The sequence below is a fragment of the Procambarus clarkii genome, chromosome 19 (genome assembly GCF_040958095.1).
Source record: "Procambarus clarkii isolate CNS0578487 chromosome 19, FALCON_Pclarkii_2.0, whole genome shotgun sequence".
Taxonomy (NCBI): domain Eukaryota; kingdom Metazoa; phylum Arthropoda; class Malacostraca; order Decapoda; family Cambaridae; genus Procambarus; species Procambarus clarkii.
Genome location: NC_091168.1, coordinates 31803798 through 31816548, shown reverse-complemented (window position 1 = coordinate 31816548; position 12751 = coordinate 31803798). Strand labels below are relative to the sequence as shown.

General features: G+C 37.0%; 1 protein-coding gene across 1 annotated transcript in view; it reads right to left on the bottom strand.

Moving 5' to 3' along the window:
• The window catches only part of LOC123757436 (tyrosine-protein kinase Abl), a 106113-nt gene that overhangs the window by 59762 nt on the left and 33600 nt on the right, over positions 1 to 12751 (bottom strand). The window contains exon 12 of the mRNA XM_069327444.1: positions 10104 to 10201. Within this exon, the coding sequence (XP_069183545.1) occupies positions 10104 to 10201 (98 nt within the window). The remainder of the gene's footprint in view (positions 1 to 10103; positions 10202 to 12751) is intronic.

The window sequence follows — 12751 nt, the reverse complement described above, 5'->3', positions numbered from 1 at the left end:
TGTTTGACATGGCTGCTCACTGTTTGGTTCATCAGATATCCTTTGAAGGTGTTAATCAAGTTCTCATTTGAACACTGTAAGAGATGGGCCAGTTATGCCCCTTATGTAGAGGTAGAGTGTTGAAAAGTCTTGGGTCATTGATGTTCATAGAGTTCTCTTTCAACATACCTACTGCACCTTTACATATTCTGCACATCCTGCCATGTTGTCTGGTCTCATATGGTGTTTTTCTGTGTGCAGATTTGGAACCAGTCGTCTTAGTATTTTCCCAAATGTAAATTATTAAGTCTCCCACCTGCACTTTAAGGAATAGAGATATTAAAATTTTGAGGGGTCCCAATAATTTAAACGTTTTATTGAGTAAATTCTAGCAGGATCTAAATCTTTGCATGCTCTCCAGATCCTCAATTTCACCAGATTTAAATGGGGCTGTTAGTAACAATATTACACCCTAGAGAGCACTACTGTCTTAAAAAGTATCATTGGTATAGCATCTCTTATTTGAAAGGTCTTTGTTATCCAACCTGTCATTTTTCTTTCAGTTGTGACAGCTACTTTAATGTGTGTTTTTTAAAAGCAAGATTTTCAAACATGATTACTATAAAGTCTTTTGCACTTTTATTATAATTTTTTTTTTTTTTTTTTTAAGTGTGGTTTGACTGCATTTTGTATGTGGTTTGTTTTGATACAGTACAACCCCAGTTCTGCGAACTATATGGGACCAACCCCAATTCGGTGCAATCAGAGATGCCTCCAGGAAGGATTTCCCCCCACCATATGGAGTTATTTCACTTCACGAAATTTTCATTTCAACCTGTGATATAATAGACCAAGTGAACATATCTTGGAGGGGAAGGGGGGAGGGAACACATCTAGCTTATTTCTCACATTCCCCGCCTTAATACTCATCGTTCATTTTAGTATCAAATTGTTGGCAATAGACCAGCTCGCATTAAAAAAAAAAAAAAAAAAAAAAAAAAAAAAAAAAAAAAAAAAAAAAAAAAAAAAAAAAAAAAAAAAAAAATCCCATAATAATCTGACAAATGGAATTTTTATAAATATTTTAATTGTAGACAGTGTTAACGTCCTCTGCTGAACTATGTGTATTGATTTAAGGACTGCAATAACGATATCATGAAGCCAAAGTGTTAAGCATCATGTTTGCTGTGGCCCATTGCAAGGCCTAATTAATACCTGAAAATCCTAGTGTCACCTGCAAAAGATGACATGGTACTATTTTGTATCCATGTCTATGTCTGAGATGACAACCCATCCTCCTGTTTTCACAGTAAATTTTCTATGTACTTGATCATACCAATATGTAGTAATGAAGCCCCTACAAGCCACTTTATTTTGTACTTAAAAAAAAAAAAAAAAAAGTCTGGGGAAAAAATACTGCTAAAAACCAAACTTAAATATTCCTTGGGCTGATATAGTTCATATGTACTATATTTGTTTAGGAGGTCCACGGTTGTTCAACATCCTCTCAGCAACTATAAGAAATATTGCCGGGACAACGGTGGACATCTTCAAGAGAAAACTAGATAATCTTTTCCAAGGAGTGCCGGACCAACCAGGCTGTGGTGGGTATGTGGGCCGCTCCAAGCAACAGCCTGGTGGACCAAACTCTCACAAGTCAAGCCTGGCCTCGGGCCAGGCTTGGGGAGTATAAAAACTCCCAGAACTCCATCAGACAGGTATCAAGCAGATATCAGGCCTCAGTTAGCATGCACACTATTAGGCCTAGGATGGTTAGGTTAGATTAAGTGTATTACCATCATAAATGTAAAACATTTCCAGTTTGTTAAAATTGAGTACTACAAATGTCTACTATCTGCTTGGCAATCACAACATACTTGTATTTTCGACTCGCATTATTACTATAATTAGTTTCATTTTAGGAGGATGAGCTTGACTTGAGGATAAGAAAAAATACTGAAGCAGGCACACTACCTTGGGGGACTCAACTTTTCATGATGGATGATCTGGATTTTTTTTTTTTTACTAATACATTCTAGGTTCTATTTGTCAGAAAATAAAAGATAAATCTTCCTACTTTGCCAGAAATTCCTATTGAGCACATTGTGTGTGCAATAACACCACAGTCACACACTTGTCAAAAGCTTTCACAAAATCTGTGTATATTACATCAGCATTTTGCTCGTCTTCCATGGCACCCAGGGCCGTGTCATAGCAGTTGTGAGAGGCAGGAGCACCCTGTTCTGAACCCGTGTTGTCCAGGGTTATGTAGATGCTGTGACTCCATATGTCTCTTGATCTTACTACTTACCACTTTTCAAAGATTTTTATGATGTGTAATGTTAGTACTATTGGTCTATAATTTTGTTTCCATTTGCTTTATTTTCATCTTTATAGAGTGGTACTATCTCTAAGTACGTCGGGGGATAACACCAGTATCTAGGCAACGTCTCCAAATAACATTAAGTGCCTGTGACAGTTTATTTTTTTTAATTCTTGATTAATATGGAATTCCAGAAGTCAAGGGCTGGTGTAGTGTGTATGTGCATACTGTCTATGACTACTTCTGAAGTCCAGTAGGGTTAGAGTTACATCTGATATATGATTTTATATTAGTATCACATTCATGAAGAATTCATTATCAATCTTCAATGTGTTTAGGGGTTCACTGAAGACAATCATACTGCATTCTCAGTATTTCACTCATTTCTTTATTGTCATCTGTGAAAGTTTCATCTCCCTTGCCCAAGGACGCAATGCTAGATGTAGCATTTGTTCCAAGTTTTGCATAGGAGAAAAAAAGTGCTTTAGCTTCTTCTCTGTATTGCTTATGGCCTTTTGCTTTGCCTCTCCTGTATTTTATATGATTCTTGTAGGTTTAGCTAGTATAATTTTTGGTCATGAAACAAAGATCTTGTGGGAAATGAACAAGCATTTTCCCACAAACCTAAAGAAATAAAATCTTGATATCACATGAAGGAAGGCAACTCATTTGCTCTGCTACCAATAGCCAAAGGAATAATGTGTGTAGCAGATCTATGAAGAATGGAGAGAGAGAAAGTGCCCTAACTAGAGAAATCAACATAAATAATAGACTAGGGAGGCTCTTAGAGTGTATGGGCAAATATTAAAGATGACACTAGCAAGCATGAAAAAGGGATAAGAAAATAGAGCAATAAGGAAAGCTTGCGAGCCACCAAAGCTGCTGAACTATACCAAGCACGTGTATGTTGCACGAGTGCTTCACATAATGCCACACCACTTTACCAGAGACCTGCTGGTTACAAAGAATGATCTGTGCCCATGTACAAAAGGGAGGTAACGATCAAACGTATATTATGCACGGCAACAGATGCCTAAATTTCTAGTCAAAGGCCCAGAGGATTGTGAATGTGGTAGTAAGACTGACCGAGCTAAGCAATGGCTGTGCATATAGAGCCACCAAGAACCCATGGTACCAAAAAGTACACACAAGCCAAACCAGAAGTATTTATATATATTTACTATCTGTATCTGCAGAATCAAGCAATCACCTCTTGAACCCCACCTTTCTAACCAATAAAGTAAGTAAATAATTATCAGAAGGCGACACCAAACCGGGAAGGCTATGTAGCACCATCAAATGTGCGGGATAATCAGAGGGCGCTAAATATCACCAAGGATGCCAATACGAGAACAGAAACGCACAAGGCGAACAATATCAAAAGTATCAGTCACAACCAATTTAAAAAGGTGGGGTCTTACACACATGCACACACACATCCTCAGAAAGCAGCCCATAGCTGCTGTCTAACTCCCAGGTACCTATTTATTGCTAGTTGAACAGACCCACCAGGGTGAAAGAAACTCGGCCCATTTGTTTCTACCTCGGCCAGGAATTGAACCCAGGCCCTTAGGACTATGACACCAGACCGCTGTCCACTCAGCCGTGTGGCCCCTACAATGGAAAATGTGGCATGGAAAATGTGACAAAAACTCCTCAAATTCCCAGACCATGATATTTGGATAGATACTTTAACCAACAGTGAGAGGCAAGGACAAAGATATATTACAACAACTCGGAAGAGCACAAAGAATAGAAGGAAGACGGGACACCACAAGCACAGCTCTCGTCTTGTAACCACAATTAATTACAAATGCACACTACTCTAGGGAATAGTCAGATGGGTTTATACTACACTTTCCAATTTCAAAAATGCATTCAAATACATGAATAGAGAAATTATTGCAAGACAAGTTTCTCAACATGATGCTTCCATTAAAATATTCAGCAGCTGCTGAATATCCATATCTCAAAAACACGCACACACACACAAAAAAAAAAAAAAAAAAAAAAAAAAAAAAAAAAAAAAGAGAGCTAAGAGGAAAGGTCAGAGGCACCAAATGTACCAAAACTTATAGAAGAAGAAAAAGGGACAAAATGATCACCATATACAAAATTGACTGATTTTTATACAATTTTAAAGGAAAATTGTTTGAAACTCCAAACATTGTGAAGAAAACATAAGTTTAAATTATAACAAAAATTAGGCCAAAAAACGAACAAAACTTATCTTTTACAGAATAGTAGGTTGATGGAATTAAATGAGACTAATAGGGTTCTACAGCACAGTAGTCTGCATCCTCATCTCACAACCAAGGGATCCAGATTCAATCCCCAGGCAGCACAGAAACATTAACCTTTTGACTCTGCATCACATCAGGTGATGGAGGGTGGCTAAATCTGGCCAAACTGCACATCCCATCAGGAGAAGCGTTAGGGGATTGTGTACGATTTAAAAGTCCTGCACATACATGGGGCTCACATCTGCTTTCTCAAACCTCCATTAACCATCCCCCCCCCCCCATCTTAAAAAAAATCCAGAGTCCCTCACTTTATTTCCTTCTAGGACCTTATTAAGAAAATGAAGACCATGTCTGGCACATCACCATCCAGTGTGTGGAGGTGCAGAGCAGCCATAATAGGAACCATTGAACGTTTAACAATAGCAAGTAAGTGATTACCATGAATATTTTTACAGCCAAAATGTGTGCTATGTGCAATTATAAGATTTAGGCTAATGTATATATACATTAGTATGAATAAATATATGCTGTATGTAGACATATATCTGTACATACATATATTTTCAAAGTTATACATAATGAACACCACATTTGACACATCAATACAACCTGTTAGCACAAAAACTAAACTAAATAAATAAAGTGAGAAACAATGAAAATAAATCAAAGTTATTCCCGTGCAGCACCTCACATCACTTCTGCCGAAAAATTAAACTAGCATTAGAAGAATACAAAAACTTTAACATAAGGTGAATTCCTTTCACCTAATGCCTCTGTTCACCTAGCAGTAAATAGGTATCCAGGAGTTAAGCAACTGTTGTGGGTTCCATCCTGGATTAGGTCATCAGTAGTTAGCCTAGGGATCCCCCGTGGTAAGCCCAAGTACAGTACAGTGTGCCAACACCATTGAAAACTTGAAAATGTCCCGTGATAAATTACAGGGATTATGGAACACCACAAGGAAAGCTCTCGTCACGTAACTACACTTTGGCAATTACACACAAAAAACTATTTCATGTACATCCTCATTAACTCATTTTGCCACTCATTCAGTTTTCTTTTCACAAAGTTTTACTTTATCTAATCCAAACAAAATAAAGATAACGTTTCATATAAAAAAATATATATATATTTTTTATCAACACACATTAAAATAATGTCTTAGTTATGCACAAAAAAATTAATAGATAAGCCTAGGTTTATAAATGCAAGTCAAGCAATTCTAATGTCAAAATATTATCCAGAACACAACAAGAATGGAAATAACATGTTTTCCATACAAAATACTTACCCACGGATGCAGGCCATCGGCCTGTTTAGGTAGTACTTAAAGTAATGATCTGGACCATCATACATATATTCATGTAAAAGGCTATTAGAAAAGTAGAAATTGGTACTTTTAAATTTGGACAAACAGGAAAAGTTTTGTATTGATGTTGAAAAGAAAACCTAACCTAACTTTCCCAGGCCTAATACCCACAATATAAGGCCTAATAGAGTACATACATACATACATACATACTATATTATAAATATATATATATATATATATATATATATATATATATATATATATATATATATATATATATATATATATATATATATATATATATATATATATATATATATTATATATATATTATATACAGGTATATATATGCTATACTAGACCTATGAATACTTAAATTTGGTTTTCAGCTTTATTTTTTTCAGACTTTAAAATGAATAGTACAGTACCAAATTTTACTATCTAATTGTTCATTATGTCTATATATGTACGATGGTCCACATAGCTACAAAAAGTACTACCTAAGCAGGAGGAAGGGTTGAAGAATGATATATCAGTCCATTCTCTCATCTAATACCTCATTTTTTATGAAATCGTTTTGACGTTTTCTATACATCAGCCTCGATAGGTTACGAGGATTGCTGGGGTTTATATATTTCAGGTTAGGCAAAACGGTAAAATTTTTGCAGTGGGAAATCGAGAGAATGGAGTAGATATACAGTACAAAGGTCAACATAAACATACACATGCATACACATACATGTCACAGAAAATTTTACTCCGACAACTTGCATGATTTTGACCGATTCTTGAATATTTTGTATCACTCATTAAAACACCAGTTTTGTGTTACTGATAATGGTCATATGCTGATAATGGTAATATATCATGCTCATATTGATGCCATGTCCTGCTGGGCATGGTGCCAAATCATGAGAGCCTCAACATCATCATCATATGACTAGTAGCACTAAACTAGATATATTAAAATAAATTTGAACTTTTTTAGCTAGTCACTAACAAATGTTTGACTGCTATACATGGATCAATAATGATTAAAAGCTCCAATTTATTTTAACCGTTAGACCGCGCATATTACCGCGCATATTGGGGATATATTAGCAAAAAATATTCAAATTATGTTAAAGTAACTTAAAAATGTTAAACAAATCTCCAACTTATTGGCTTCAGTGTTGTGAAAGTTTCATCAAAATAGTTTCAGAAATTAATTTTAGACAAATTTAAAAAAAATAAGTACATTTTGTTGATAAGGAGAACAGCTCCTAATAACTGGAACTGAAGGATTATGGAGTAATAAAGAGATGCAAGAACCTGTCCTATGCTCAAAGAAGAAGAATAGTAAGAAGTGTCCACAAAGTGGATATGCAGTTGGTGCCTTTGTATCAGTGCTGAGTAATACATAATAACACAAATAATAATAAATATGTTAATATGCTCTATTTTGTTATATATCATATAAATACATTGTCCAATGTTAATATATGTTACTTTCATCAATGTCCCCCCCCCCCAAAATTTTTTTTTTTTGGGGGGGGGGGAATTTTTTTCCTCCTTTGTTTGTTATCTGATTTCGTTGTAACCTTTACATCCTGGAGAATGCAGATGCTTTCCAAACTATGTGAAGATAGAATGAAATTAGTCAACAAATAAATCGGCCATAACTTGTAAAACTTGGGACTTTTAATTTTTTGGCTGATTTTTTCTTTGATTTCAATCTCTATTTTCTTTGTCTCTTTAGGTTGTTTTGATGATTAGGGACCATATTAGGGCTTTTTCACTTATATAAAGTATACCCTAAATATATCCCCTAAATCATTATAATTATTATAATTACTGTATCCCGATATTTTGTGTTTTTGCGGGTTATTTTTTCTTCACTTCATTTCAACACCCATTGACCTACAGCTTTCACATATTCGAGTATGAATGCCAAACAATGTTAATTAAAACATACAATTAAATAAACAAATTAAAACTACCTTTATTCATTGTTGATAACTTCAACTTCAATTATCTCTGAAACTAGAGTTTCAACTTTGAGAGGCTTCTAAAATTCTAGTTTTTGACTGATTCTCATTATTTTGACATATTGTGTGCTCAGCTGTCTGTTCTACAATCCCTTCAGAATGGATTTTTCATAAACTTTATACATTTGGAGTTATAATTTTTTTTGGTCTAAATTTGCCGCATATTTCAAATGCACTATTGACGATTTTTTTTACAGTAAACTACTATATACTGAAAACCTATATTCTAATTTGACGAAAATGAATATCATATGCTATTCTGAGAGAATAACATCATTAAATGATCAATTGGTGATAGTTCATATTTTTTATTCTGAATTGAAAATCTGAAATTTTCAATATTCAATTTTAAAATTAATTTTGAATCTCTTTATTTTTCAAGTTACGCTGTGATCATTTAGACAAAGTTGAAGCATTTGCCTAGTTGATTATGCCAAAAAAATTTGTAAGTGTTTGAGCAAGTTATAAAAACTTATGTTAAATGGTTTTAAGTCAAATCATATATGTATGTATTGCACGGTCTAAGGGTTAAAGCAATAGACATCTAGTTCACAGATCTGAAAATAAAGAGTGATGGCATTTTGGTTCATTCTGGACCATTATCTTGGTCTAGGACAATGTGATAATGGTCTAGGGCAGACCAAACCATCGTCACTACCTATATTTTCAGATGTGTGGGTTGGTTGTCTAATTTTCAGACGTGTTATTGTGACTTACTGTCTGCTGAAGGCAATACGTGCAAGGGAATTTCAAATAAATAAAACCAAGGAATAATCTAACTTAATTAAATGCCTTGCAATAATTCTAATAATAAGGTTAAGATAAAATACATAAAAGGCCAATTGTTTGCAAATGATGAACTTAAAACTTGCAGAAGACAAATGCCACCATTTAATAAGCTCACTAGTGGGCAGTCATGGAAATCCTCCTTGTTATATATCATAATGGGCTGGCATATAAAAATGCACAGATTTTACAAGGATATTTTGTGAAAAATCTATTTTAGTACGTTTCAAAATACATTTATTGACAATGTTGTTCGAGTGGTTTTGTAGGAGAAAGTATGATTTTATGCACATCAATACACAACACACACAGTTGTTGGTGAACCAAAAATGTGCATTCTATCTGATATACAGTAACCATATGAGGGAAGCAGTGAAGCTGCCTTTTTGTTTCTCAATTAAAAATTGAATACATGTACATTAGAAAAGCATCCCAATCAATAAATTAAAAAAAAAATTACTTTATTAATCAAAATAATATAAATCTTTATCAATCTAACCAAATTATGTGATAAAATCACTCTTTCTTAGAAAGGAATAAGGAGAAAAGCTTTACAAAATCACACTACAAAGTTGTCTTAGAGTCATGAGGGAAGTAGATATATCTAAGACAATAGAGGATAGTTGGGAAAGAAGCAGAGAGCAGGAGGCCACAAACTAATACCACAAGCTCAAGGAACTTGCCTGTTATGTTAGGAAGTGCTTATTACATCAATAACAAATTTAATAAGTCATTTACTTTAATTGATATACTGACTGTACCTGATGTGCTAACTGATATACTAACTAACTGATGTAGTAACAAACTGTTGTACTAATTATAACTGATCTACTAACTGTAATTGATGCATTAACTAGTCTCAAAACCCACTTTACACATTTGATTTTCAGAAAAGTTTGCATTGGATAATTTTTCAAGTGGTGTATCCTTACCCTAAGTAAGGAAGACCGCAATAGACCTATCAGGCTTTCTGTCCACAAAAATGGGAAACCAAACCACATACAGTACTGTATTTATGCAACTTCTTTAAATGCATTACATCATATCAAATATATATACTGTGTATATATACTGTATTACAAAGTTTTCATCACATGCAATAGCCCTTTTAACAAATTCTCCGAGTTGAAATGTAACTAAGAGTGTACATCATCATCAGTACAATACAGAGTCCGCTAAGCCTACATTCACAACTGGTAAGAGCAACACCGTCACCAGTGATGAACATAGGGTTATTAATCCCGAGTGAAGTTCATTACACCTCCAATCATTACAAACTGATCAGTTCATAGGCTGCACCTACACCAAACTTAGCATAGACCTGGCAAGTACAGTAATAATCTAATCTTAAAACTCTTCCACTTCAGGCAAGTCTGAGTTGGCAGAAACAAAGCACAAAGGCAGAGAAGAGACAGGGACGAAAGACGTGGTACCTTCAAAGATTTTGTCTATACCATTGAATTCATTGAGCTCATCCCCGGCCATTCCAGCAGGAAGATCTTGATCCGTGCACGTACTGTCTCGGAAGGAACTGCAAACAAAATATTAGAAATATATATTAAGATTTTTCAATGTCACATGTATTTAAGCTACATGCATATTTGTTTATTGACATGCGTGAGTACATTGTAAGATTGGGTGAAATTGAAGATTTAAACACAGGTTTTATATTCTAGAAATTAAATGATAAATCCTTAAATACTTGAATAACAATCAAGTCTATACTGTATATTTAAACTTCTGAGCTAAGCCCTTTTGGTTGCACCTCGAGCCAAGATTTAAAATGCTGTAATGAACATGTGGGCCTGCAGGCTGCTGCAAGCAATAGCCTTATAGACCAAGTTATTAAGACAAGTTTCTTATCACAAGACAGAGGATACACCTCCCACCCTCCCGTCCTTTCAGGAGCCAGTAAAGAACAAGAGGACGACAGCAGGAAGAGATCAAAAGACAGCTCCAGGTGGAGGCAGAATAAAATAAGAACTCCCTCCAGAGTGGTACTAGGGGAAAAAAAGCAACATCAGAAAACAAAACCAAAAGAGTCAAAGATTCTAAACAGTGAGAATTCAGACTCTAGCCAATAAGAAATAGAAAGTTCTCAAACTTTTGGCCAACCCATAAGAGAAGAGGCACAGCATAACCAGCAAGTGGAGTGCTGGCCACAACACACACTCTGGGCTACATGGGTTGATCTAACAAAAATGTATTTATGCTATACAAAGCAGGATCACTACAGTCCAGAATCAAGAAGCCAAAAATTGCCTGAAACTGAATAGCGTACTGTCCTAACCTGACCAGTCAGCAACAAACAATGCTCACTCTGCCTGCACATGACACGTCGCCTCACAGATTAATGCCCAAGGTGGCAGCATGGCCAATTGATTGGACCAGCCACACACACACATTGCACACTCATGGGTGGAAAAGACACTGAGCTTAAGAATGGAGTGGCAGACACCGGGGGCATAACTGCTGAAGGGAAAAGCTAAACAAAAATTAAAAAACTACTGGCAATAAAAACAGGAGAAAACTGAGTAGGGAGAACAAAGTGATCCAACAAGTAAACATTCCCAAAGCACAAAGCACATCCCAGGCAGCGATACCTATAATAATGGATACACTACTTCATAAGGATATTATTACCTCGCCCTATTTCTCCCGTTTCTAAGGGGAGCCCCTTGTGGTTCCCCTGAAGCTATCTCGTTGAGATGGCTCCCAACTACTAAATTACATCAGCTGTGGAGTTCTGTTTGGCCTACCGGGGAACAGAGCCAGAACCTGGCCCTCCCCCCCCCCACCCCTCGCAGAGGTGCAGAGAGCAGGTGACAGTTCACCATCCGAACGGGTAAGCATCCAGAAAATCAGCGAACCAATACAGACCACTGCTGGCTTCAAAGAGACTGAAGCCTCAAACCTGCCAAATGAACTCCCCCAACAATGTAAACAAACTATCGAATCTCTTAGAACTAGCACAAGCTCATTAGTATTACCTCCCCAACCAGGTAAAGTGGAATGGGGCTGGAGCTCCCAGTCCTCCCCAGCCCCTTACACCAGTTCTCATGCCGATGTGAATGCATCTGGAGGTCCACTGTAGAGCTCCCGAGTCATCAGTAAACTACTTTTAAGCACTCAGAACTTTGCCCTGCAGGGGACATTTGCCTAGTACTGTTCCTTGTTTTAGTCAAGTTTCATGAGTAGTTTTTCATCTGGTTTGTGTTCTGTAGACCTGTTTCTTTGGCCACTTGGAGTTGCATGTGCTCAGGGTTACCTTCCCTGTGTGTTCCCTGGTGCTTCCCCTGCACTAGCACAGTTCTCTCGTCTGGTGTATTCGGGGGCATGCTCTTGTAGAGGCTGGATGATTGAGGTGGTGGTTGCACCATGGGTAAATCAGGGTTTTTTCTGCCTCTCTCTCTCTAGCCCCATGGTTGGAGCTAGTGTTAGCTGGGGCACACTTGTTCATTCAGCCTGCAAAGGTCGGCCCTAACAACCACGTTAACTATGCTGTGTTAGCTTTCTTTATAATATCCAGCGGGCATCCGCAGTGCTTGGGTGTCCTGCTTGGTTAATCTTTAAGCAGTCTCATTGTGTGCCCAGTTGGATGCCTTGTAGCTAGGCCGTCTTGTTTTTAGGAACACAGAATTGGTGGTGGTGGTGAATTCCACCTTGGTCTGTCTGCACCTCTTCTTCCTTTTCCTTTGGGTGCAGTGTGCCTGGCTTCTGTTCTCCACTTTCCCCTCCCCAACACTCAACTTTCCCTGCTGCTTCTGGCTCCAAAACGACCTAGGATTTTGGAGTCGGGGCAGGGTTTAGCTCGGGATGTGGCTCGGCCATCTCCAGGTGTTACTCCTTCCATTTTGGGTGAAGAGGCAGTTGAGTCACTTTTTCCTGTCAAGATTGTGGGGTTTTCTTCCTTCCAGCTAACCCCTTCCTCCAAGGCCTCTCCTAAGGACTCCACTTTTCTATCCCAGGCAGTGGGTGTGGAGTGACTGCCCCAGAGCCTTCATGCTTGATTTCCCCAGGCTTAGAGAGAGTCAGATAGTGAGTGGGCCTTGGGTTCCCTAAGACCCCACTTGGACCTTTA